At 53.4% G+C, this 25,803-nt stretch overlaps 1 protein-coding gene across 4 annotated transcripts in view; it reads right to left on the bottom strand.

Annotated features, from left to right (window-relative positions):
* Window positions 1–21,672, bottom strand: part of LOC137356753 (neuronal acetylcholine receptor subunit alpha-7-like) — a 30,407-nt gene extending 8,735 nt beyond the window's left edge. The window contains exons 1-6 of one of the 4 annotated variants that reach the window (XM_068022489.1): window positions 21,208–21,672; window positions 13,750–13,889; window positions 8,367–8,411; window positions 3,067–3,176; window positions 1,833–1,912; window positions 16–183 (exon numbers count right to left, since the gene is read on the bottom strand). In XM_068022489.1, the coding sequence (XP_067878590.1) occupies window positions 16–183; window positions 1,833–1,912; window positions 3,067–3,176; window positions 8,367–8,411; window positions 13,750–13,889; window positions 21,208–21,259 (595 nt within the window). In that variant the 5' untranslated portion in view covers window positions 21,260–21,672. The remainder of the gene's footprint in view (window positions 1–15; window positions 184–1,832; window positions 1,913–3,066; window positions 3,177–8,366; window positions 8,412–13,749; window positions 13,890–21,207) is intronic. The other 3 variants (XM_068022488.1, XM_068022491.1, XM_068022492.1) reach the window with 3 other exon arrangements.
* Window positions 21,673–25,803: the final 4,131 nt, after the last annotated feature.

Raw genomic sequence — 25,803 nt, 5'->3', positions numbered from 1 at the left:
CCCCCGAGCGCCTACCTATTAGCTCCCATTCTCCATTAGGGATGAACCCAGAGAGGTCAGCATCGAGCATCTGCAGATTGATCTGCCAGCCATCATGGGTCCATGAGCCAAACTTTAACTTGCACTTCTGGATGTCAAAAGGAAACCAATGGACATCGATGCTACAGGAACTCATGAAGATGCCTATTTGTCAGAGCAGAAGAAAGACTTCGACTTAATCTGGAGCTGGCACAATCCAAAAACCCCTTCTATTCTGGAGTTGCCCAAGGACCCCTTACTCTGCAGTTGGTAGAACCCAAAGACCCCTTACTCTGCAGTTGGTAGAACCCAAAGACCCCCTACTCTGGAGTTGGTAGAACCCAAAGACCTCCTACTCTGCAGTTGGTAGAACCCAAAGACCCCTTATTCTGCAATTGGGACAATCCAAAGACCCCCTACTCTGGAGTTGGTAGAACCCAAAGACCTCCTACTCTGCAGTTGGTAGAACCCAAAGACCCCCCTACTCTGCAGTTGGTACAACTCAAAGACCCCCTATTCTGGAGTTGGTAGAACCCAAAGACCCCCTACTATGGAGTTGGTAGAACCCAAAGACCCCCTACTCTGGAGTTGGTAGAACCCAAAGACCCCTTACTCTGCAGTTGGTACAACCCAAAGATTATTTTTTGTGTGACGGAAACCACCCCTGCCAAAATGAGACATATTAATTTTGTCATATGGAACTCTAGTTTTTGAACTGTTACTGGACTTAAAATAACTTGTCTAAAAAGACCACAATAGTGGCTGAAGACATGGCTGCACATTTGCATTCTAAAAGACAATTGCATGAAGAAGACCATGGGAGTACTCCCTGATTCAATTGGCCAGATGGGTTTTGTCAATAGTGATGATCAAGAGACATCGAGAGGCATTGGGCAAGCATTCCACAACCCCCTCCCCCCACCCGCAACTCTGAGAGCGTCTGGTGAGCTTGAAGGAATCCACAAATCTTGCAAGCAAGGCTGCTCTAAACAAAGAGCTAGTCACATGACTAACCTGATGGCCAACCTGGAGTTAACAGAATTGTGCTCACAGAACAGGTTTGGGAAGAGACTGCCACTGAACTTCAAGAAGAGAACATATCTCTCTCTCTCTCTCTCACGCAAAGTTCCAGGGACCCACGGAAGTAACTTGAGCCTCACGACAGAAGACCAGCGAAACAAGTTTGAAAGTGTGCACTGGACCCCTTTTCACTGCTACTGCACACCAAGACATCCCCTTGATTTGGTGCCAGATTTAAACTGCCTTTGGGAAAGGGGGAAATCCTTGCGACAGAGATCACTGGCTCTTTGTGGGTAGCTTTGTTTGAGGTCAAAGCCCTTGCTTTGCCACTGACAATAAAACTGCTTCTTCACAATGTGGTGCAAAGAGATGCTTGGATTCAGCTATGTATCTCTCTGCTGTGATCAACCCTCCTAATGTTAGCTCAATATAAAGCCAATTACTTTATTCTGTGCTTTAAAATGCTGAAAAATAGCAGTGAGAGTTCATTCAAAGAGCTGGCACAGGACAATGGACCGAATGGCCTCCTTCTGCGCTGCAAGAGTCCATTGATTCCATGCGTGGACTGTTTGTCTCATCCTGAAAGACGACACCTCCGACAGTGCAGCACCCCCTCGGTACTGCACCGGGAGTGTTGGCCTGGAGTCTGTAGAGTGGTGGCTTGAACCCTCGGCCCTCTGAGATAGGCAGGTGCTAGAGAGGGGGGGGCGGGTATTCTAGCAAGGTGTGAGAGCTGCCCGCGGAGATACCCGAGCGAATTCGATGGCGAGTGTGGGACGTCTCTGATCTCCTACCTGGGGCGACGAACGAACAGTGCCCACTCGAGTTTACGAGAACGTTCGTTTTAAAGGTCGAGTCGAAGTCATCATTGGCGCTGTAACAGGAGCAAAGCACCAAATCAATCCTCGCTGACCTTCTCTCAGCCAAACCCGGAGTTAAAGCAAACAGGGGTGGGGCTTCCACTGTTGGGACGCTCTTGCTTTCAAACCTGACCTTCCCCTTCGAGCCCATAGCATGCCCATGGGGAAGGAATGAGAGACACCCTTGGGGACAGCTAGAGTTCAATTGCACAGGACGGTTTTGCGGGCGGGCGGTGGCTGATAAATCTCAAGCTCCCGGCGTTGTAGGGAGAGGCGGGCTCATCAAGGGAGACGAGAGGGGGAAAGAATAGGTCTGGAAAGGGGCCGGGTTGTTTCAGTATTTAACTAGTCCGGTTGCTCCGCAGGCCAGAGAAGATAATGAAGAGAATCCATCTCACAACACAAGGCTCTGATATTAAAAAGATTGAGAATCACTAAATCGGGCCACAGTGTGTTAATGAAACGTGTTTAAAATCTTGCTGGCGATTCTGGAAAAATGTGGTCATTGAGATTGCCAGGATGGGGGGTAGTCGAATCGAGGGGGTTTATGATGATTAAAGGATTCGAGAGAGTCGATAGAGAGAAACTATTTCCTCTGGTGGGGGGGGAGGGGGAATCCAGAGCAAGGGGGCAGAGCCTTAAAATTGGAGCCAGACCGTTCAGGGGGTGATGTCAGGAAGCACTTCTTCACACAAAGGGGAGTGGAAATCTGGAACTGTCTCTCCCAAAAAGCTGTCGAGGCTGTGGGGGGTGGGCCAGTTGGAGATTTTTGTTGGGTGAGGGGATTAAGGTTTCCAAAACCAAGGCGGGTAGATGGAGTTAAGCTACAGTTCAGCCACTGAATAGTGGAACAGACTCGAGGGGCTGAATGGCCACCATAGATTAGATACAGAGTAAAGCTCCCTATACATTGTCCCCCATCAAACACTCCCAGGACAGGTACAGCACGGGGTTAGATACAGAGTAAAGCTCCCTCTACACTGTCCCCCATCAAACACTCCCAGGACAGGTACAGCACGGGGGTTAGATACAGAGTAAAGCTCCCTCTACACTGTCCCCATCAAACACTCCCAATCTGTCCAACTCGGACCTGCACCCAATTATAGAAAGTTGAATGATGTAACAAGCTACACCACACTGGAGAAACCTTTTGAAGAATGATGCCTACCTGTTATAAAGGAGAACATCGGGGACCCAGATCTGGTCTGAGTGGAACTGGATGTTTTTCACTCCTGGATATTCCAATTCATTCCATCGAAGGTAGTGGTCCTGCCAGTTCTGGAACATGAAAGGTCGCAATGCTAATCGAATGTACACTTCAACATGTAGCTTGTATCTCCCAAGCCTTCACAACCACAATCCTCCCACACGCTGTAGTTCGTTCTACCCAAAGACCCTCCCATACCCCTTACTCCATCAGTATTCCCCTCCCTGCTGCAGTCCATGTGGGTTAGGTACACCCACAGTGCTGTTAGGGAGGGAGTTCCAGGATTTTGACCCAGCGACAGTGAAGGAACGGCCGATATAGTTCCAAGTCAGGATGGTGTGTGACTTGGAGGGGAACTCGCAGGCGGTGGTGTTCCCATGCGTCTGCTGTCCTTGTCCTTCTAGTTGGTAGAGGTCGCGGGTTTGGAAGGTGCTGTCTAAGGAGCCTTGGTGAGTTGCTGCAGTGCATCTTGTAGATGGTACACACTGCTGCCACTGTGCGTCGGTGGTGGAGGGAGTGAATGTTTGTAGATGGGGTGCCAATCAAGCGGGCTGCTTTGTCCTGGATGGTGTCGAGCTTCTTGAGTGTTGTTTGAGCTGCACCCATCCAGGCAAGTGGAGAGTATTCCATCACACCCCTGACTTGTGCCTTGTAGATGGTGGACAGGCTTTGGGGAGTCAGGAGGTGAGTTACTCACTGCAGAATTCCCAGCCTCTGACCTGCTCTTGTAGCTACGGTATTTATATGGCTGGTCCAGTTCAGTTTCTGGTCAATGGTAGCCCCTAGGATGTTGATAGTGGGGGATTCAGTGATGGTAATGCCATTGAATGTCAAGGGGAGATGGTTAGATTCTCTCTTGTTTGAAATGGTCATTGCCTGGCACTTGCGTGGCGTGAATGTTACTTGCCACTTATCAGCCCAAGCCTGGATATTGTCCAGGTCTTGCTGCATTTCTACACAGACTGCTTCAGTATCTGAGGAGTCGCGAATGGTGCTGAACATTGTGCAATCGTCAGCGAACATCCCCACTTCTGACCTTATGATTGAAGGAAGGTCATTGATGAAGCAGCTGAAGATGGTTGGGCCTCGGACACGACCCTGAGGAACTCCTGCAGTGATGTCCTGGAGCTCAGATGATTGACCTCCAACAACCACAACCATCTTCCTTTGTGCTCGGTATGACTCCAGCCAGTGGAAGGTTTTCCCCCTGATTCCCATTGACCTCAGTTTTGCTAGGGCTCCTTGATGCCGTACTCGGTCAATTGCTGCCTTGATGTCAAGGACAGTCACTCTCACCTCACCTCTTGAGTTCAGCTCTTTTGTCCATGTTTGAACCAAGGCTGTAATGAGGTCAGGAGCTGAGTGGCCCCGGCGGAACCCAAACTGAGCGTCACTGAGCAGGTTATTGCTAAGCAAGTGCCGCTTGATAGCACTGTTGATGACACCTTCCATCACTTTACTGATGATTGAGAGTAGACTGAATGGGCGACAATTCGCCGGGTTGGACTTGTCCTGTTTTTGTGTACAGGACATACCCGGGCAATTTTCCACATTGCAGGGTAGATGCCAGTGTTGTGACTGTACTGGAACAGCTTGGCTAGGGGCGCGGCAAGTTATGGGGCACAGGTCTTCAGTACTATTGCCAGAATATTGTCAGGGCCCATAGCCTTTGCAATATCCAGTGCCTTCAGTCGTTTCTTGATATCACGCGGAGTGAATCGAATTGGCTGGAGACTGGCATCTGTGATGCTGGAGACTTCAAGAGGAGGCCGAGATAGATCTGGTCGCAGGTTTGGAAGCTGATGTTATGAGATCTGATAGCAATTCACTATTTCCAGTTCTCCCTACACTGAATGCTGCAAATAGGCAAACACAGACATAGGACCGGAGGAGGCCATTCAGCCCTTCGAGCCTGTCCCGCCATTCAATGAGATCATGGGTGATCTGTGACCTAACTCCATCTACCCACCTTTGCCCCCCATATCCCTTAATAACCTTTGGTGAACAAAAAAATCTATCAATCTCAGATTTAATATTAACAATTGATCCAGCATCAGTTGCCGTTTGTGGGAGAGAGTTCCAAACTTCTCCCACCCTTTGTGTGTGGAAATGTTTCCTAATTTCACTCCTGAAAGGTCTGGCCCCCTCGTCCTAGACTCCCAAACCAGCGGAAATAGGCTTATCTCTATCGACCCCATCTGTTTCCCCTAATATTGAGTCATTACAGCACAGAAGGAGGCCACTCGGCCCATCCAGTCCATGCCAGCTCTCCACAGAGCTATTCAGTCAGTCCCCCTCCCCTGCTCTATCCCCCGTAACCCTGCAAGTTTATTTCCCTCACTTGCCCATCCAATTTCCTTTTGAAATCATTCATCATCTCCACTTCCACCACCCTCGTGGGCAGCGAGTTCCAGGTCATTACCACCCGCTGTGTAAAAAAGTTCTGTATACCTCGATCAAATCTCCCCTCAATCTCCTTTACCTTGGTAACTAAAATCCCTCATCCCTGGAACCATTCTGGTAAATCTCCTCTGCACCCTCTCAAGGACCCTCACATCCTTCCTAAAGTGTGGAGACCAGAACTGGACACAATACTCTAGTTGGGGCCTAACCAGAGCTTTATGGTTCAGCACAACTTCCCTGCTTTTGTACTCAATGCCTCTATTTATGAAGCCCAAGATCCCATATACTTTACTAACCACTCTCTCAATATGTCCTGTCACCTTCAAAGATTGATGCACATGAACGCCCAGGTCCCTCTGCCCCTGCACACTCTTTAGAACTGTGCTGTTAAGTCTATATTGCCTCACCCTATCCCTTCTGTCAAAATGCAGAGTATTAAACCCCATCTGCCACCTCTCTGCCCTATCTACATAGAACATAGAAAACATCAAAAATAGCAGCAGGAGTAGGCCATTCGGCCCTTCGTGCCTGCTCCACCATTCAAAAATGATCATGGCTGATCATCCAATTCAGTACTCTGTTCCTGCTACGGAATTATCAAACTATGTCCTGTTGCAGGTGGTTCGTATCATCCTCACTGTTTGTCACTCCTCCAAGTTGGGTATCATTGGCAAATTTTGAAATTCTGCTTCGGATTCCACTATCCAAGTCATTTATAGATAGCAAAAAAAAAACAGTGGATGCAGCACTGACCCTTGGGGAATACCACTGTCTACCATCCTCCAGTCTGAAAAATAACCATTTACCACGACTTGCTGCTTTCTGTCCTTAAGCCAATTTTTTTTATCCAGTTGAACACTGTCTCTCCTATTCCACGAGCCTCAATTTTGTTAACCAGCCTTTTATGTGGTACTTTGTCAAACACTTTCTTGAAATCCATATAGACTACATCCACCACATTCCCTTCATCAACCTTCTCTGTTATGTCATCAAAAAATTCAATTTAATTAGTCAAGCGCGATCTGCCTTTTACAAATCTGTGCTGACTCTCCCTAGTTAACTCAAACCTCTCCAAGCGCCTGTTGATTTTTTTCCCCCTGATTATTGTTTCTAAAACCTTACCCACCACTGATGTTAAACTAACTGGCCTGTAGTTGCTAGGACTGTCCTTACACCCTTTCTTGAATAAGGGTGTCACATTTGCCACTCACCAATCTTCTGCCACCTCCCCCATATCCAGGGAAGATTGGAAGATTATGACCAGCCCTTCCGCTCGCTCAATCCCCACTTCCTTTACCAGCCTGGGATACAAGCCATCCGGACCTGGTGACTTATCTACCCTAAACATACCTCCTCCCTCTCAATTTTTACCCTATCCATTGCCTCTACTCTCTCCGCTTCTACTGATATTTTGTCAGATTCCATTTCCTTTGTAAACACTGACACAAAGTACTCACTAAGTATTCTAGGCTTGCCCTGAGCCTCTTTGCCCTTAATAGGCCCCACTCCGCCTCTTACTACCCGCTTCCTGTTTACATGTTGGTAGAAAATTTTTGGACTCCCCTTAATGTTGCCTGCCATTCTATTCTCATAATATCTTGAAAGCTTTGATCAAATCATCCCTTAACCTTTTAAATTCTAGGGAATTCCCAGTTTGTGTAATCTCTCCTCGTAATTCAACCCTTGACATCCAGGTCAGTGTTCCATTAGCCATATATATGTATGTGTGTGTGTGTGTGTGTAATTACTCATCCTGAGCTCTCGATGGCGCTGTGCTTGGAGTTCACCGTGCAATCTACCTGGTTACAGGAAAATTGGAAATGGGCCCTCCCATTCTTAGGCTGCAATTTTAACCCTGCCTTGCCCAGCAGGAATGGCGCGTCGGAGGGGTTAAAATTTGTAAATGCTCCCTCCTGACTCCAACCTGTCGTATTCTCGGCCGTGGCAATATTAACGGACGGCCATTCAGGCACTGGATGAGGCTCCAGTTACAGGCAGCCAGGGGCCTACTTAACATGCCAAAGCCTGATGATGTCACCTGGGCCGCGAGGGGGGGGGTGTGGGCGTCAAGCCAAAGTGCTGCCTGGTGCCCGGCAACAGGACCACGGCGAGAGGAACTGACTGGCCAGAAGAGGGCCAAATCAGTTTCTGTGTGGGTCAGGAGGGGCTGGGCTGTTCCCGCACTCCCCTACACCCACCTTCAGGCCCCAAGGCCCCACCAAGGGTCCTTGAGCGACCCCCCCAGGCCCCCGGCCTCCACTCCATCATGAGCGGGGTCGCCCGGTTGGTGGTATTCCTGGAGGCTTCATCACTGACCTCTTGCCTGCGACGCCCTCCCCTCCACCCAAATCTCTCCATTGGTCGGCCGGCATGTCCATCACCACGGAGCCCGCCTTCCCACGGCCAATTGGAAAAGCAAACAGATTCTCTGATTGGACAATTCCTGCTTCTCAGTCAAGAAGTCCTTGTCCCCACCTCCCCCCCCAAAACAAACTCCAATATTTTTGGAACTGAAAAGCAAAGGTGTTCAAGGAAAACCAAAGAGCTGAAACAATTTTCCTTCCATGACCAATGATTTGTCTCCTGGAGCTTAAGCTATCAATTTGTAGGGACTCCATGGCAAACACAAAAGGATCCCAAGTCGGGGTCTCCCCCAATTATGCTGGAACCCTCACTTCTGCTGGTCACTTCCTTCCCCCTTCCGCCCATGAACTGAGGGCAAATTACCCCTCCCGCCTACCAGCCAGATAGTCAATATGGCCGCGTGTTGTCAGATCTCCCAGTAAGTATCGAGGCTCTCAGTGGGTATGAGACAGCTGCTCCTGCAACTATCAGTGTACGTCATCGAGATTACTCACCATCTGGAGCCAAACGTTCGTGGTAATGACCTGGCTTTTCTCATCCTAGGACAACAAGGAAGACAAGGAATCATGTTCAGGATCTCCCAAGAGAAATGGGCTCTTCAAACCCCTTCATTGTAGCTCCGTTGCTCCCCGCCCCATCTCTGTAACCTCCACCAGTCCCCACAACCCTCCGACATCTCTGCCCTCCTCCAATTCCGGCCTCTTGCCCATCGCCCGATTCCCATCGCTCCACCATTGGCGGCCGTGCCTTCAGCTGCCTGGGGGCCCTAAGCTCTGAAATTCCCCTCCCTAAACCTCTCCGCCTCTCTCTCACCTCCTTTGAGACGCCGCTAAAATCTATCGATCTGAGTCTTGAACATACTCAACGATGGAGCATCCACAGCTCCCGGGGGTAGAGAATTCCAAAGATTCACCACCCTCTGAGTGAAGAAATTCTTCCTCATCTCAGTTCGAAATGGCCGAGCCCTTTATCCTGAGTCAGTGCCCCTTTAATTCTATCGCCCCAGCCAGGGGCAAACAGCCTCTGAGCATCTACCCAACTCTGGAGACTTCAGCCCGTAATCCAGTACTGAGGGGGTGCTGCACTGTCGGAGGTGCCGTCTTTCGGATGAGACGTCAAACCGAGGCCCCTGTCTCGCCTCTCAGGCGGATGTAAAAGATCCCGCGGCCACTATTGGAAGCAGTCGGGGGTGGGGGAGTTCTCCCCGGATTGCCGGGGGGGGGGTCAATATTTATCCCTTAGCCAACATCACTAAAGAAAAAAAAGATTGCCTGGGTCATTATCACATTGCTGTTTGTGGGATCTTGCTGTGCGCACATTGGCTGCCGCATTTCCCACAACACTTCCAAAGAAAAAGTGCGGCGGAGTCCTGAGGTTGTGAAAGGCGCTACTGAAATGCAGGTTCTTTCCTTCTTTGGTCCTTCGAGATTCTTGCCTGTTACTCCGCCAACCACCTCCCCCCCCGCCACCCCCCCACATCCGACCTCCCTGAGCAGCCTGGTGTCTCCAGTGAGTTTAGTCTGACTCCGACTGACACAGGGTTTAAGGGCCCGAATTTCTTTTGCGACGAAAACCCAGGATCTGTGGGTCATATTTTTCTGTCGGGGTGTTTTTTTCCTCTTGCCACATGAAGTGTGATAGGCTGGGGAATAGTTGTCGGCCCTGTGACCCCCCCCCCCCACCCACCCCGCTGTGACCTCTGACCTGGATGGAGGGGTGGGACAGTATAGAGGAAGCTTTACTCTGTGTCTAACCTCATGATCCAATTGAATGGCGGAGCAGGCGCGAAGGGCTGAATGGCCTACTCCTGCTCCTATGTTACCTCAAACTGGTATGTTGTTAACCTGATGGGATCTACCCCAGAATACTGAGGGAGGCAAGGGAGGAAATTGCTGGGGCCTTGACAGAAATCTTTGTATCCTCGTTGGCTACAGGTAAGGTCCCAGAGGACTGGAGAATAGTCAATGTTATTCCTTTGTTTAAGAAGGGTAGCAAGGATAATCCAGGAAATTACAGGCCAGTGAGCCTTACGTCAGTGGTAGGGAAATTATTAGAGAGGATTCTTCGGGACAGGATTTACTCCCATTTGGAAACAAATGAACTTATTAGCGAGAGGCAGCATGGTTTTGTGAAGGGGAGGTCGTGTCTCACTAACTTGATTGAGTTTTTTGAGGAAGTGACAAAGATGATTGATGAAGGAAGGGCAGTGGATGTTATCTATATGGACTTCAGTAAAGCCTTTGACAAGTTCCCTCATGGCAGACTGGTACAAAAGGTGAAGTCACACAGGATCAGAGGTGAGCTGGCAAGATGGATACAGAACTGGCTCGGTCTTAGACAGAGGATAACAGTGGAAGGGTGCTTTTCTGAATGGAGGGATGTGACTAGTGGTGTTCCGCAGGGATCAGTGCTGGGACCTTTGCTCTTTGTAGTATATATAAATGATTTGGAGGAAAATGTAGCTGGTCTGATTAGTATGTTTGCAGACGACACAAAGGTTGGTGGAGTTGCGGACAGTGATGAGGATTATCAGAGGATACAGCAGGATATAGATCGGTTGGAGACTTGGGCGGAGAAATGGCAGATGGAGTTTAATCCAGACAAATGTGAGGTAATGCATTTTGGAAGGTCTAATACAGGTGGGAGGTATACAGTAAATGGCAGAACCCTTAGGAGTATTGACAGGCAGAGAGATCTGGGCGTACAGGTCCACAGGTCACTGAAAGTGGCAACGCAGCTGGATAAGGTAGTCAAGAAGGCATCCAGCATGCTTGCCTTCATCGGTCGGGGCATAGAGTATAAAAATTGGCAAGTCATGTTGCAGCTGTACAGAACCTTAGTTAGGCCACACTTGGAATATTGCGTACAATTTTGGTCTCCACACTACCAGAAGGACGTGGAGGTTTTGGAGAGGGTACAGAAGAGGTTTACCAGGATGTTGCCTGGTCTGGAGGGCATTAGCTATGAGGAGCGGTTGGATAAACTCGGATTGTTTTCACTGGAACGACGGAGGTGGAGGGGCGACATGATGGAGGTTTACAAAGTTATGAGCGGCATGGACAGAGTGGATAGTCAGAAGCTTTTTCCCAGGGTGAAAGAGTCAGTTACTAGGGGACATAGGTTTAAGGTGCGAGGGACAAAGTTTAGAGGGGATGTGCGAGGCAAGCTTTTTACACAGAGGGTGGTGAGTGCCTGGAACTTGCTGCCGGGGGAGGTGGTGGAAGCAGATATGTCTCCTCTGAAATCACAGAGGGACCTTGGAGTGCACGGCAACAGATATACCCGAAGGCAGCTGGGTGGCAAGATGAGGTGGTGAAGATGGCTTACGGGATGCTGCCCTTTATTGGCCGCGGCCTAGCATGTAAGAGCGGGGAGGCTATGCTAGAACGGTTCAGAAACACTAGTTAGACCGCAACTAGAGTACTGCATGGTGTTCTGGTCACCGCACGCCGGGAAGGGTGTGAGTTAGAGAGGGCACAGAGGAGATTGAGGAAGATGTTGCTCGGGAATGGAGAATCTTAGCCACGAGGAAAGTTTGGATAAACTGGGGTTGTTTTCTTTGGAACAGAGGAGGCTGAGGGCAGATTTAATTGAGGTGTCTAAAATTACGAGGGGCCTAGATAGAGTGGACTGGAAGGACCTATTTCCATTAGCGGAGAGGTCAAAAACCGGGGGAGGGGGGAGAGATTTAAGGTGATTGGTGGAAGGATGAGAGGGGAGTTGAGGGGAAATTGTTTCACCCAGACGGTGGAGGGGGTCTCGAACTCACTGCCTGAAAGAGCAGCAGAGGCAGAAACCCTCATCGCAATTAAAACACGCTGGGATATTCACTGGAAGTGCGGTAACCTACGGGGCTGTGGACTAAGAGATGGCAAGTGGGATCAGGTTGGATGGCGCCTTTTCGGCCAGCACAGACACGATGGGCTGAATGGACACCCTCCCGTGCCTTGGATTTCCCACGATTCTACTCAATGGTTCTGCGGGAAGGACGTCATTGTGTGTAAAGTGTATCGGAAATGCAAACCTTTCGACAGCCCGAGCTGGCAGAGAATTCCGTGCTCAAATATTCCTCCTCTTTGGCCGATGTCCCATTAATACATCCCTCATCCCCGCCCGCCAACATTGTCTAAAACGGCGCCCCCCCCCCCCCCCCCCCCGCCATTCAGTCTCCCTACCCCCCCCCCCCCCACCCCTCCCTAACGTCGATATGCCAACCATTGGGAACAGGGCGGGGGTAACACAGATGCTCCGCCTCCCGAGCCATAGGTTACCAGCTCAGCCCACCTGGCGCCATCTTCTGGTGCCCTGGTGAGTGAGCCATGCCGCAACGAGAGCCTCGAACCCAGAATCCGAGCTGAGGCTCCCAGTGTCGTACTGAGGGAGTGCTGCCCTGCCGGAGGTGCTGTTTTTCGGATGAGACGTTAAACCAGGGTCCCCGTCTGCCCTCTCGGGTGGATGCAAAATATCCCACGGCCGCTATTGGGAGAAGGGCGAGGAGGGGGGGAGTTGGGGGGAGGGTGGAGTTCTCCCCCAGTGTCCTGGGGCCCAATATTTCTCCCTCAACCAACATCACTGAAGAAGCAGTTGATCTGGGTCATTATCACATTGCTGTTTGTGGGATCTTGCTGTGCGCAAATTGGCTGCTGCGTTTCCTCCATTACAACAGTGACTAAGTATCAAAAAGTGCTTCATTGGCTGACCTGAGGTTGTGAAAGGCGCTACAGAAATGCAAATTGTCCGTTCTTGTGTGTGTGTGTGTGTGTCTGTCTGTACCTGTGTATGTGTGTGTGTGTGTCTGTCTGTGTGTGTCTGTCTGTGTGTATGTGTGTCTGTGTGTCTGTGTCTGTGTGTCGGTGTGTGTGTGTGTGTGTCAGTGTCTGTCTGTGTGTGTGTGTGTCTGTGAGTCTGTGTGTTGGTGTGTGTGTGTCTGTGAGTCTGTGTGTGTGTGTCTGTGAGTCTGTGTGTTGGTGTGTGTGTGTCTGTGAGTCTGTGTGTGTGTGTCGGTGTGTGTGTGTGTGTGTGTCGGTGTGTGTGTGTGTGTGTCAGTGTCTGTCTGTGTGTGTGTGTGTCTGTGAGTCTGTGTGTTGGTGTGTGTGTGTCTGTGAGTCTGTGTGTGTGTGTGTGTCTGTGTCTCTGTGTCTGTGTGTGTGTCTGTGAGTGAGTGTCTGTCTGTCTGTGTGTGTGTGTGTGTCTGTCAGTGTGTGTCTGTGTGTCGGTGTGTGTGTGGCTGTGTGTGTGTCAGTGTGTGTGTGTGTCTGTGAGTCTGTGTGTTGGTGTGTGTGTGTCTGTGAGTCTGTGTGTGTGTGTGTGTCTGTGTCTCTGTGTCTGTGTGTGTGTCTGTGAGTGAGTGTCTGTCTGTCTGTGTGTGTGTGTCTGTGAGTGAGTGTCTGTCTGTCTGTGTGTGTGTGTGTGTCTGTCAGTGTGTGTCTGTGTGTCGGTGTGTGTGTGGCTGTGTGTGTGTCAGTGTGCGTGTGTGTCTGTGAGTCTGTGTGTGTGTGTCTGTGAGTCCGTGTGTGTGTCTGTGTGCGTGTGTGTCTGTGTGCGTGTGTGTCTGTGTGTGTGTGTCGGTGTGTGTGTGTCGTTGTGTGTGTGTCTGTCTGTGTGTGTGTGTGTCTGTGTGCGTGTGTGTCTGTGTGTCTGTGTGTGTGTGTGTGTGTCTGTGTGCGTGTGTGTCTGTGTGTCTGTCTGTGTGTGTGTGTCGGTGTGTGTGTGTCTGTCTGTGTGTGTGTGTCGGTGTGTGTGTGTCTGTGTGTCTGTGAGTGTGTGTTGGTGGTGGGGGGTTTAAGAATTCTCAGGTATTCCCAGGCAGGAAGCCTCAGCTCCTGAGGAGGCAGGAAGCCAATCGAGGTAAATCCCACGCACGGGCTGCACACTTACCACATCCATGAGCTGCAGGAGGTTGATGGAGAAGGACACGGCGAGTGGGAGGGAATCATTTTCCACCGGCCGTTCAAGGGGATTGTAATTCTTCAGCAGCTCACGGTATAACCTCCGCTGATACCTCCCCTGGAGTGACCCTGGGACCGAAGTAAAACACAGTCACTGCATGAACATCTAACTCAGTATCGACTTCCTTAGCGTGAAGGTGTAGGCAGGGGTTAGATACAGAGTAAAGCTCCCTCTACACTGTCCCCATCAAACACTCCCAGGACAGGTCCAGCACGGGGATTGGCTGCTCTCTGATTTGGGAGCCTGAGTGCATCAACGAGGTGCAGCTGACTGTTGCTGTGTGCACAGGTTGGAGGCTGCAGGCTGTGTGACTGCTGCAAGAGGGAGATTCAAACTGAAACAAAAGTTTTTTCCAAATTTCAACAAAGGAAGGAAGGCGAAGAACTGGAACTCTTTTGTGAGTTTGTTTTATCCTGAAGTCTTTTTCATTGATTGTTGAGGGTGGGGAAAGAAGAGACCTGAAGACCTCGGGTAGGGCTGTATTTTTCAATAGGGAGCTCCTGTGTTTAACATCTTTGGATAGGGAGCTCCCTCCCCACCCCAACTACTAGGCCTGGGACAGCTGGAGCTGCCCAGGTGAAGAGACTTATTATCTGAACATCGAAGGAGGCGTGTGCCTGGGCAGCTTACAGCTGACCCAGGTGAAGACATCACCCCACCCTCCCAACTGGAAGACCAGCTACAAGACTTGTGCAATACTAACAAAGACTGATTCCTCCTGGCCTTCCTCTCCCTCAGCCTCTTCCCCTGTGCTACATCCTTTAAATGTTACATTTTTGATTTATTGTATTTGCTCTTTTCTTTTTTTTTTCTCTCAGCAAAGTGCCTGTAACTCTTCTACCCCATGACTTCTCAGTCCTCTCCGGTGGCGGGGCCCTCCTATGCTGCAGCAGCTGCGACAGCTGCTCCTGTGGCCCCGTCACCATTTAAAATCTTAACATCAAAGCATGGGGTGAAGAGTTACACCCATCCTAATATGACTATTGAGGCTTGTGTTAAGGCAATGGCCGTGGTTGTCGGCCCCTCGGCCATTGTTGCAGCCTCAAAGATGTATGGGAAGGCTGTGTTCTTCCTGAAGGCCGAGCGGGCTGTGTCCCTCGCCCTAAGTACGGGGCTCACAGTGGGTGGGATTTTCCTGCCAGTGGACCCTCTGGGGGCCACTGCACATCGGGTAACCTTGTCGAACGTCCCACCCTTCATTCCTGACGAGCTCCTCCTCCCCCACCTACACCATCTGGGGGAGGTAAAGACGGGGCTCACCCCAGTCCCGCTCGGTCTTCGGGAGAAAAGCCTCCGACACGTGTACTCCTTCCGCCGCCAGTTATTCATGCAGCTGGCGCAGGAGGAGGTGACAGAGAGGCCACTTCAATGTAGAATTCCAGGGGACGGCCTACTGTGTCTTCTGGACCTTGGACGGGGTGCGGTGCCATGTCTGTAAGGGGGTGGGGCATGTTCATAAGAACTGCCCCAACCTCCCGGCTGCCAACTCCAACTCAGCGGCCCAGGGTGGCAACGCTGCACCTCCTCCCACCCCCCCTACACCACCACCAGATACCATTCAGTCGGTACCGGAGGCTATGGTTTTCACGGCCTCCGGCAGGGAGGGGGGTGACCGTCCAAGTGGAAGGAAGGCGCGGAGGAGAAATAAACATCGAGAGGCGCGTCCCCTGGATATCGTGACACTACCCGAGTCTGAGCTCAGCCCAAGGCCCGATCTCGGGAAGTCAACTTGCCCCAGGGCTGGGCTCAGGCCCAGGGTGAATAAAAAAAAGGAGAGTGTGGAGGTGGAGGCCTCTGATGATATGGAGGTCTCTGAGCCTCCGCACACAACTGGGAAAAAGAGGAGAAGGCATCCCTCCACAGAGGTAACAAGGGGCCCTGAGGCGCAGGGCCCATCTGTTGGAGGGGAGCTGTCTCCTGTTTCGGGTCCCCAGGTTTCCCCTACCGCCACCACCAAGGCTGCAAAGTCCGGGCAGGTGCTCCCTATTCCTCAGGATGGAGGGGAGGGGATGACCCCGGTACATGAGGCCCCCCCTGAAGGAGTAAGTGGGGCCCTGCTTGTGGTGGGGGAGCCTGGGGAAGCCGCCCATTCTGCCACTGCTACTGGGTCGGGTGTCCTGAATGAAGGGGAGGGCGAGTCCCCAGAGGGTCGGGCCTCCCAGCCGGAGTTCACCACCAACCAGGAGACCCCCGACCCAGTTATAACTGAGAATGCTGCCCCATCTGCTGGGCCTGTGGGTGCTGGCGGAGCGGGAGATGGCCTCCTCTCTCCGCCTCCGGTCTCGGCTCCGGCTGGTTTCCCGGAGTCCGGAACTTCTGTCTCCCCTGGACCACTCATTGGCCTGGGGACGGAGGTGGAGGGGGGTCCTGAACCACTGGTGCCTACAGGCTCCAGTTTCACAATAGAACCCAGAGAGGACTCCTCCGCCATCGATCCTAGGGGTGGGATCGTGGCGGAGGCGGGACCAGCTGGCGCGGCCGGGACGTCCGCCCCACAGTGTGTGGTGGATGTGTCGGCCGCTGGCGGTGACAACCCGGAGGAGGATGGGGATTCGGTGCGGGGCACGGAGGATGATCTTGATTCCATCGCCAGTGAGGTGGTGGAGTCCCTCGTGCCTCCCACCGAATCTCCTCTCATCCCCACGGCGGAACTCCGGGATTTCCTCGCGGCTTGCAGAGGTTGCCGCAATAAAGTTCAGCTGGCCCTCGACCGTTGGTCGAATCTGGCGCTGATCATCCAGTCCGTCCGTGCCGCCCTTAAGATAGCGGGCAAGCGCGCGGACGTGAAACTGGTTGAGAGGTGCCGTTTTAATGTGTTCCTCAATGGGTTGCTGGGGGAGTGGAGGGCCAGGTGCACTTCCACTCCCTCCTCACAGTGAGGTGTTTGTGACGGGTTTTAATTACCTTTGACATGAAGATAACCATAGCCAGCCTCAACATCAACGGCAGCAGAGGGTCTCACCGCAGATTTCACAATCTCTCAGTCCTTAGGGAAGGGAGATACGCGGTGAGCTTTCTGCAGGAAACCCACACCGTTCCGGGAGACGAAGCCACCTGGCTCCTGGAGTGGCAGGGTGGGGTCTACATGAGTCACCTCACCCCTATTTCTAGTGGGGTGGCTATCTTGTTGGCCCCGACTTTTCAGCCGGAGATCTTGGGGGTCAAGGAGCTAGTGCCGGGCCGCTTGCTCCACCTCGCCGTTCGCCTGGGTAGCATGCCGCTCCACTTTGTGAACGTGTACGTGCCCAGGCCCGGCGCGTTGCAAGCGCGCTTCTTTGAAGAAGTGTCCGCTCTCTTGAGCTCCATCGATAGCGGCGAGTGCATCATCCTCGGGGGGGATTTTAACTGCACCCTCGAGGTGGGGGATCGCTCCGGTCCCCAGCGCGGCCAAGCGTCGGTGGAGAAGTTGAGGGGACTGATCAGCTCCCTTAACTTGGTGGACGTCTGGCGGAATCTCCATCCCGGCTCCAGCGCCTTCACGTGGAGGTCTGGAGGAGGGGGGTCGCGAATCGACCGCCTCTACATTTCGCAGGCGTACGTCTCCCGCGTTTCGGCGGCCTCCATGCGGCTGGTGCCGTGCTCGGACCACCACCTGGTGTGGGCGGAGTTTATTCCGCTCCGCACGCGGGCGGGGTCCGCGTACTGGCACTTTAACAACCGGCTGCTGGAGGACGTGCGATTTCGGGACTCGTTCTGTCGATTCTGGGCTGACTGGAGAAGAAAGCAGGGGGGCTTCCCCTCCTTGAGGCTATGGTGGGATGTGGGCAAGACTCACATCCGCGTCTTCTGTCAGGAGTACGCGAAGGGGTCGACCAAGAGGCGGGAAGCCGAGATCGGGCGCCTTGAGAGGGAGGTGCTCGACTTGGAGTCCCGCCTCGGTCATGCCGTCGTGGACCCGGCCCTGTGGCAGGCATACAAAGAGAAGGGCGCGCTGAGGGACCTGCAGCTCATAGGGTCCCGAGGCGCGTACGTGAGGTCGCGGATCCAGATCCTGGAAGATTTGGACCGCGCCTCTCCCTTCTTCTACTCGCTGGAAAAATGGCGGGGGGTCCGTAAGCAGCTCGTCGAGCTGCTGGCCGACGACGGATCCTCCATCACGGATCCGGAGGGAATGGGCCTCCTGGTCCGGACTTATTACAGTGCGTTGTTCTCTCCGGATCCGTCCAGTGAGGATGCACGCAGAGTTTTGTGGGAGGACCTGCCGCAGGTCAGCCCGGAGGGCGCCGAAGGATTGGAGGCTCCGCTCACGTTGGCGGAGCTGACTGGCGCCCTCCACCAGCTCTCGAGGGGCAAATCCCCAGGGCTGGATGGGTTGACCGTGGAGTTCCTCAGGGCATTCTGGGACGTCCTGGGGGACGATTACGCGCGGGTCCTGGGGGAAAGCCTGGCGACCGGGGAGATGCCCCTCTCGTGGCGCAGGGCGGTCATCGTCCTGCTGCCGAAGAGGGGCGATCTCCGCCTGCTTAAAAACTGGCGTCCGGTCTCCCTCCTCAGCACGGATTATAAGATCTTTGCCCGGGCTATGTCTACCCGCCTGTGCTCCGTGCTGGACCACATGATCCACCCCGACCAGTCCTACACGGTCCCGGGCCGGTCCATCCAGGACAACATCCACCTGGTCCGGGACCTGATCCATCTTTCCCAGAGGACTGGTCAGTCGGTCGCCTTTCTCTCCCTCGATCAGGAGAAGGCGTTCGACAGGGTGGATCACGATTACCTTTTCGGGACTCTGCGCGCTTTCGGACTCGGGCCGCATTTCGTGGCCCGGGTCCGACTTTTATATGCCGCCGCAGAGTGTCTCGTCAAAGTTAACGGGTCCTTGACGGCGCCCCTTCGCTTTGGGAGAGGAGTGCGTCAGGGGTGCCCCATGTCCGGCCAATTGTATACCATCTGCGTGGAGCCCTTCCTGTGCCTGCTTCGCAGGAGGTTGACGGGATTGGCTCTGCGCGAGCCGGCCATGCGGGTCGTCCTCTCGGCTTACGCCGACGACGTGCTCCTCGCAATCACAGATCCCGTTGACTTGCGGAGGATGCGCGACTGCCAGCAGACCTTTTCTGCCGCGTCCTCCGCGAGGATCAATTGGGAGAAATGTTCCGGACTCCTGGTTGGTCAGTGGCGGGTGGACTCCCTGCCGGAGGAGATGACACCTTTTACGTGGAGCACCACGCACCTCCTCTTTCTGGGAGTCCACCTTAGCCCCGCTGAGGAAGCCTGGCCGGCAAACTGGCAGGAGTTGGAGGCGAAAGTCACCGCTCGGCTGGGGCGCTGGACAGGACTGCTCCGAGTGCTTTCCTACAGGGGCCGAGCGCTGGTCATAAACCAACTGGTGGCCTCCATGCTGTGGTACCGGTTGGTCACTTTGGCCCCGCTCCCTGTATTTGCCACCAAGATCCAGAAGAAACTCGTCGATTTCTTCTGGGGCAAGAGGAAACACTGGGTCTCTGCCGCGGTCCTGAGTCTCCCGATCGAGGAGGGCGGTCAGTCGCTGGTGTGCGTCCGCACCCAGGCTGCGACTCTCCGCCTTCGGACCCTGCAGAGATACCTGTACGTCGAGCGTCCTCCCAGATGGTGTGCGCTGGCGACGTATTTTTTCCGCCAGTGTCACTGCCTTCAAGACGACACGCAGCTCCCGGTGGAGTCCGTTAGCCGCGCCTCTCTGAGGGAGTTGCCTGTCTTTTACCGGGATCTTTTCCGAGTCTGGAACATGGTCGCCTCCAGTCAGGGCGCTCCCCCGCCGGCGGAGGAGAGCGCCTCGGCTGTCCGGGCGGCCGACTCCGGGGACGGTCCGGCGGGCGGAGGAGTAGCCAAAACCCCCGGGACGCCCCTCACTGCGGGTGGCGAGGGGGCTCGGGAGTGCGGAGCGATCCCAGCCGAGCTGACCCCCGCCCGGCCGGAACTGCTCATCGGACCCAGGCCCCGAAACCCTCCTCGGGAGCCGGTCCCGCACAACCCGAGCCGCCTCTCGGGAATGCCCTCCGTGCCATTCCAATCGGCGCGGAGGGGTTTCCTGTACGGGCTGCTCCTGCACACTCTCCACTTCCTCGCACTCGTCAGCCGGCCGGACACGCCCTGGCGGTCCGCGTTGCCATCTGGCGGCGAGGGGAAACCCCGATGGAGGTCTCTCTACGCGGGAGTCTTCCCCCTTTACATCGGGGACCTGGGGTGGAGGGTGCTGCACAGGGCAATCCCGTGCAATAGGCTTTTAAGTAGGTTCATGGACTCCCAGGCCGCCTGTACTTTCTGCGGCCTGGACGAGTCCGTGTTTGACATATATACGGAGTGTGCGAGGTTGCAGCCCCTCTTTGAGTATCTGAAGGGGCTGCTCCTCAAGTTCTGGCTGCACTTCAGTGCCACGCTCCTGATCTTTGGGCACCCGGTGCGGAGGGGCGTGGGCCGGGAGGAGGATCTCCTCGTCGGTCTGCTCCTGGGCCTGGCCAAGGTGGAAATTCACAGGTCCAGGCTGCGGGGGTTCCGTCCTCCCCGATTGCCTGCCCCTCTTCCGCGGTTACGTTCACGCCAGGGTGTCCCTGGAGAAGGAGCATGCGATGTCCGCCGGTACGCTTGAGGCCTTCCTTATATTTAAAAAATATCAGTTTGTTTATAAAGGGGGCCTGAGGAATAAAGGCCCCCATGACATAGAATATATAAAAGGGGCCTGGGGTATAAAGGCCACAAAAAAAAGGGGTTAGATACAGAGTAAAGCTCCCTCTACACTGTCCCCATCAAACCCCGTCTCCTGATACCCCAAACACCCTGAGAGAGATAAAGGAGAGGGTGTGATAGACGGAGAGGGAAAGGGGGGGAGGGAGAGGGGTGAGAGAGAGGGGGTGGGAGCAAGTAGGAGAGAGAAAGAACAAGTGAGCGACGGAGAGAGGGAAAGTGAAACTGATGGAAAGAGGGGTAGAGAGAGAGAGTGTGTGGGGGAGAGGGACAGTGAGGAGGTAGAACAGGAAAAACACTTAAACAGATTGAGAAAGAGAGAGAGAAGGGGCTAAAGAAAGAAAGCAAGATGGAGAGAGGGAGAGGGAAGCAGAAAAGGAGGGCAGGACCGACAAAGAGGTGGGGAGCTCGGGAATGCCAGACAGGAGTGGGTGACAGGGCAAGAGAAAGAGAGAGAAAGGGAGGTGAGAGTGGGAGATTGGGCAATTGTACAAGTCAGCTCAGACAGAAGACACATGTCCCCAGATACATCTCCTCAGTCGCTGTAACAGTCACTCCCAGAGACACTGAGCCACTGCCGGCAGTTTCTGACCCTCTCTCTCTCTCCCCATGTCTCTCCCCCTCTGCTTCCCAGTGCCTCTCTCACACTTACTCTCGTCTCCCTTCCTCCTTGCCCTGTCCCCTCGCTGTGCTACCTATCGGGTTGCAGCATGGGAGTCTACTTACCCTGTATGTGGATTGCAATCCCCAGCAGCCACAGGCAGTCCCTGACACACATGGCGATCCACCAGCTGCCTTGCTCCCTCTCTCTCTACCTTAATCCCTTCTGCTCAGGATCGAGCTCTTCATTTTACCGTCCGCTGGTCACAGCCTTGCCTTCTGACAGAGAAGGATAAATATTAACAGCTCCGGGTGTCCGTTGCTAATGTGTGTGTGTGAGGAAGGCTGTTCAAGTTACCCCATGACCAGCCAAGACAGTGTGCAGCTCCCGACTGGAGCATTGCCTTGTCACAGTTCACTCGATCATGAAAATAAACAGAGGCCGTTTCTTCGCACGTTCATTCCTCCACAACCCAGCGGGAAAAGGGTTAAACATCAGACTCCCCTTCCCATCTGACCAGGGTGGCTCCCCCACTCCCCCAGGGGGTCAATCCTCAAGGCTTCTGCCAGTCGTGGGTGAGGGGGAAAGGGGGAAGGGAGGGAGGAGAGAGGAAGGAGAGAGAGAGAGAGAAAGGACTCACCTGAAGAAATCCCAGAGCACTTCACGTACTGCTTTGAACTGTAGCCACTTATAGGAGGCACGGCAGGCAATTTGTGCACAGCAAGATCCCACAAGCAGCGACCCGATAATGACCAGAGCCAAGGGCAAGGGTGGGGCGGAGAAGGGAAGTTGGGGGGGGGGGGATGAAAACAGATTGTAGTACGTCGAGGCCCTCGGAGAGGGTGCGGAGGGAGATTTACCGGAATGGGAGCAGGGACGAGGCATTTGAGTTAATGTGGAGAGACTGGGAGAAGCTGGGATTGTTCTCCTCGGAGCAGAGAAGGTTAAGGGGGAGATTTAATCGGGGCATTCGAAATCAGGAAGGGTTTCGATGGAGTAAATAAGGAGAAACTGTTTCCATTGGCAGGAGGGTCGGTAACCAGAGAGACGCAGATTGAAGATAATTGGTTAAAGACCCAGAGGGGGGAGAGGAGGAGAATTTTTTTTTTAACGCAGCGAGTTGTTGTGATCTGGAACGCGCTGCCTGAAAGGGCGGTGGGAGCTCTTGCAAAGAGCTAGGGCAGGCGTGATGGGCCGAATGGACTCCTTCTGTGTTGCAAAACTCTATTATTCTGTGAGAGATGGATTTAATTTGAAGCAAGGCCACACGCCCCGTGCAGCTCACTGCTGAGTTTAGTCCAATTTTATTACACGTTATTATTGATGGGCCCTGTGAGTTCAGCTGACAGGACAGGGGTGAGGATGAAGCCGCACTGATGCTGAGTCTGCTCAAGTGTGCTAATATTAACCAGAGAGACTTGCATTTCTCTAGCACCTCTCACAACCTCAGAATGTCCCGAAGCGCCTCACAGCTAATTTTTTTTGAAGTGCAGCCACTGTTGTCACGTAGGAAACGCAGCAGCCGAATTGCGCACAGCAAGATCCCACAAACAGCTATGTGGTAATGACCCAGATCAATTTTTTTTTTTAGTGACGCTGGTTGAGGGATAAATATTGGGGCCCCCGGACACTGGGGGAGAACTCCCCCTCCCCCTACCCCCGCTCTTCTTCCAATAGCGGCCGTGGGATCTTTTACATCCACCCGAGAGGGGCAGGCAGGTTTAATGTCTCATCCGAAAGACGGCACCTCTGACAGTGCAGCACTCCCTCAGTACTGGGCACTGAGAGTGTCGGCCTAGATTATGGGCGTAGCCCTCTGATGCAGAGGTGAGAAAGAGTGACTCACTGAGTCCAAATCTTCAGCCTCACTTTTGGATCTCCTCCTGGCCTCACTCCTCCTTTTCAGCTGTTCTCCTCCTCTCGAGGTCCCTCCTCCTGCCCTCCTCCAATTCCGACCTCTCGCCCATCCCCCCGATTCCCATCGCTCCACCATTGGCGGCCGTGTCTTCAGCTGCCTGGGGGGCCCTAAGCTCTGGAATTCCCTCCCTAAACCTCTCCGTCTCTCTCTCCTCCTTTAAGACGCTCCTTAAAACCGACCTCTTTGACTGAGCTTTTGGTCACCCGTCCCCTAATATCTCCATATGTGGCTATCACGCATTAACTGCACAGGAAAGACACTGCGCCTTTTAGATCCCTTTGAAACACCGGCTCTCTCTGCCGGCTTGTTCATGCTTGTCTGGGCCGGGTGCATAACATGTCACAAACCCATCCTTGTCCTGAAGAATCTGCCAACCAAGGTTAAGAAAACCCCTCATTTGGAGAGCGTCTGCTTGATATGAACTCCTGACCGTACCTCCGTGACAAAGGCCCGGGAGCTCAGGCACTGGGTGGTGAGGGACAAACCTTTGGAGAACTGGGAGCCTTCCTGCCAATTGTCAATCTAGGCCCCCTTTATACAACTGGCTGGCAGAGAACGCTGAATGTGATGGTCATATCTCCACACCCAGATACAGGCCAGTCCATCGCAGACACCATCCTGGGCTATTCTGGGCCTGGCCCAGTTCAGGCGAGTTCACTGGAGAGAGAATGTTAGACCTCCCTACCCTTCATACCAGTGGCCGTTGGCTTCTGTAGAAATAGAGAATGAGTCCCGCTTTTGCCCTTCACACTTGACCCAGGGTCAAGTTTTTTTTCCATCCAATCGTGGGTTGTGAGTGTCGCTGGCCAGGCCAGCATTTATTGCCCCATCCCTAATTGCCCCTTGAGAAGGTGGTGGTGAGCTGCCTTCTTGAACCGCTGCAGTCCATGTGGGGTAGGTAGACCCACAGTGCTGTTAGGGAGGGAATTCCAGGATTTTGACCCAGCGACAGTGAAGGAACGGTGATATAGTTCCAAGTCAGGATGGTGTGTGGCTTGGAGGGGAACTTGCAGGTGGTGGTGTTCCCATGCATCTGCTGCCCTTGTCCTTCTAGTTGGTAGAGGTCGCGGTTTGGAAGGTACTGTCTGAGGAGCCTTGGTGAGTTGCTGCAGTGCATCTTGTAGATGGTACACACTGCTGCCACTGTGCGTCGGTGATGGAGGGAGTGAATGTTTGTAGATGGGGTGCCAATCAAGCGGGCTGCTTTGTCCTGGATGGTGTTGAGCTTCTTGAGTGTTGGAGCTGCACCCATCCAGGCAAGTGGAGAGTATTCCATCACACTCCTGACTTGTGCCTTGTAGATGATGGACAGGCTTTGGGGAGTCAGAAGGTGAGTTACTCACCGCAGGATTCCTAGCCTCTGACCTGCTCTTGTAGCCACGGTATTTACATGGCTACTCCAGTCCAGTTTCTGGTCAATGGTAGTCCCTAGGATGTTGAAGGCCTTGATGAGGGATTAGGCCTGCCAACTTTGTTACACTGCAAGGATTAGGACTTAGCTCAAAATTAGGTGCAGAAACAAATGTAACCCTAGGCTCGGGCCCAGCCTTAGTATTAAGCCCAAACCAAACACGAGACTCATGAATAGGACTAGGCCCAGGCTTGGTTCTGGGCTATAATCGGGGCCAGTGCCATCACTTGGGCCAAGGCTTGGCACCACACCCAGACGTAGCAACACACCTCGGCCCAGCGGCAGACCTCCGCCAGTGGACACACTGCCTACCTGTACGTCTGGCTGTGGGATCGGGGCACAGTATCGGTCAGGAGCATCAGGGAGGGCAGAAGGGAAACCTAATTTTGGGGACGTGGTGTCAAAGGACAGAGGCGCGGGGAAACCAGATTCGCTTCGGGTCATTTTGTCCAGTTGTAGCTGGCTTTAAATGAAGAGGATGGTAAAGAATGATGGCACCCAGGCAGATGATAAATTGACAACTGAACTGATTACAGCCTGTACTGGAGTCATAAAACAAACGGAGCAGAGAAAGGGCTGACTCAGCAATTCTTGCTCACCCAGGCTGCAGAGTGCTGCAGGAAACAGATTGGGAGGGAGGGGAGAGAGAGGAGGAAGCGGAAAGGAAAGGCTGTGGGATCTCTTACGGTCCACCTGCGCGGGCAGACAAGCCCTCCGGTTTGACGTCTCAGCTGCAAGACGGCACTGCCGACAGTGCAGCACTCCCTCAGTACTGGCACTGGCAGTGTCGGCCTGGATTATGGAGCTCGCGTCTCTGGAGTGGGGGCTCGAACCCACACTGTCAGAGGTGCGTCAAACCCACTGAGCCACGGCTGACGTCTGTGATCTGATGCTCTCTCGGAGCGAAATCTGACCTGTCGCCAATCTTGGCACATTTCACTGCAGTAGGCAAGGTTTCGGAATCACCACTGAGCTGTTCTTGTCGATAATTGGATTTATTTCAAACAAATATGTTACAGTTTAATTACAATAAAAACCACACTAAGCACCTTGCAGCCTTTAACTTATTAGTGTTGTTAACCTTTTGTTAGAACAGTTGAACACCTCGAGATTCAAGGAGACCGTCAATGCTGTTAACAGGCAGGAGAGTACGTCTCTGTGTAGCCCTCTGATAAGGAAGGTCTGGGGCTTGCAGGGGGAGGGTGTACCTTCCCAGCTTGCCACCTTCCCAGCTCGCCCCCTCCCCCCCGGGCGATCCCGACTCTCGCTGAGGTCCAACCCCCGCAGATTGCCCCCTCCGCTGCCTCCCTCGACCGGCCGTTCTCCATTTTGCACCTCTGTGCCCGCCCAAACCACGAGGAGCTGCTGTGACCGGCTATTCGACTGCACCGT

The sequence above is a fragment of the Heterodontus francisci genome, chromosome 46, assembly GCF_036365525.1.
Source record: "Heterodontus francisci isolate sHetFra1 chromosome 46, sHetFra1.hap1, whole genome shotgun sequence".
In the NCBI taxonomy this organism is placed as follows: domain Eukaryota; kingdom Metazoa; phylum Chordata; class Chondrichthyes; order Heterodontiformes; family Heterodontidae; genus Heterodontus; species Heterodontus francisci.
Note: the sequence above shows the minus strand (reverse complement) of the source record. Positions and strands in the feature narration are given on the sequence as shown.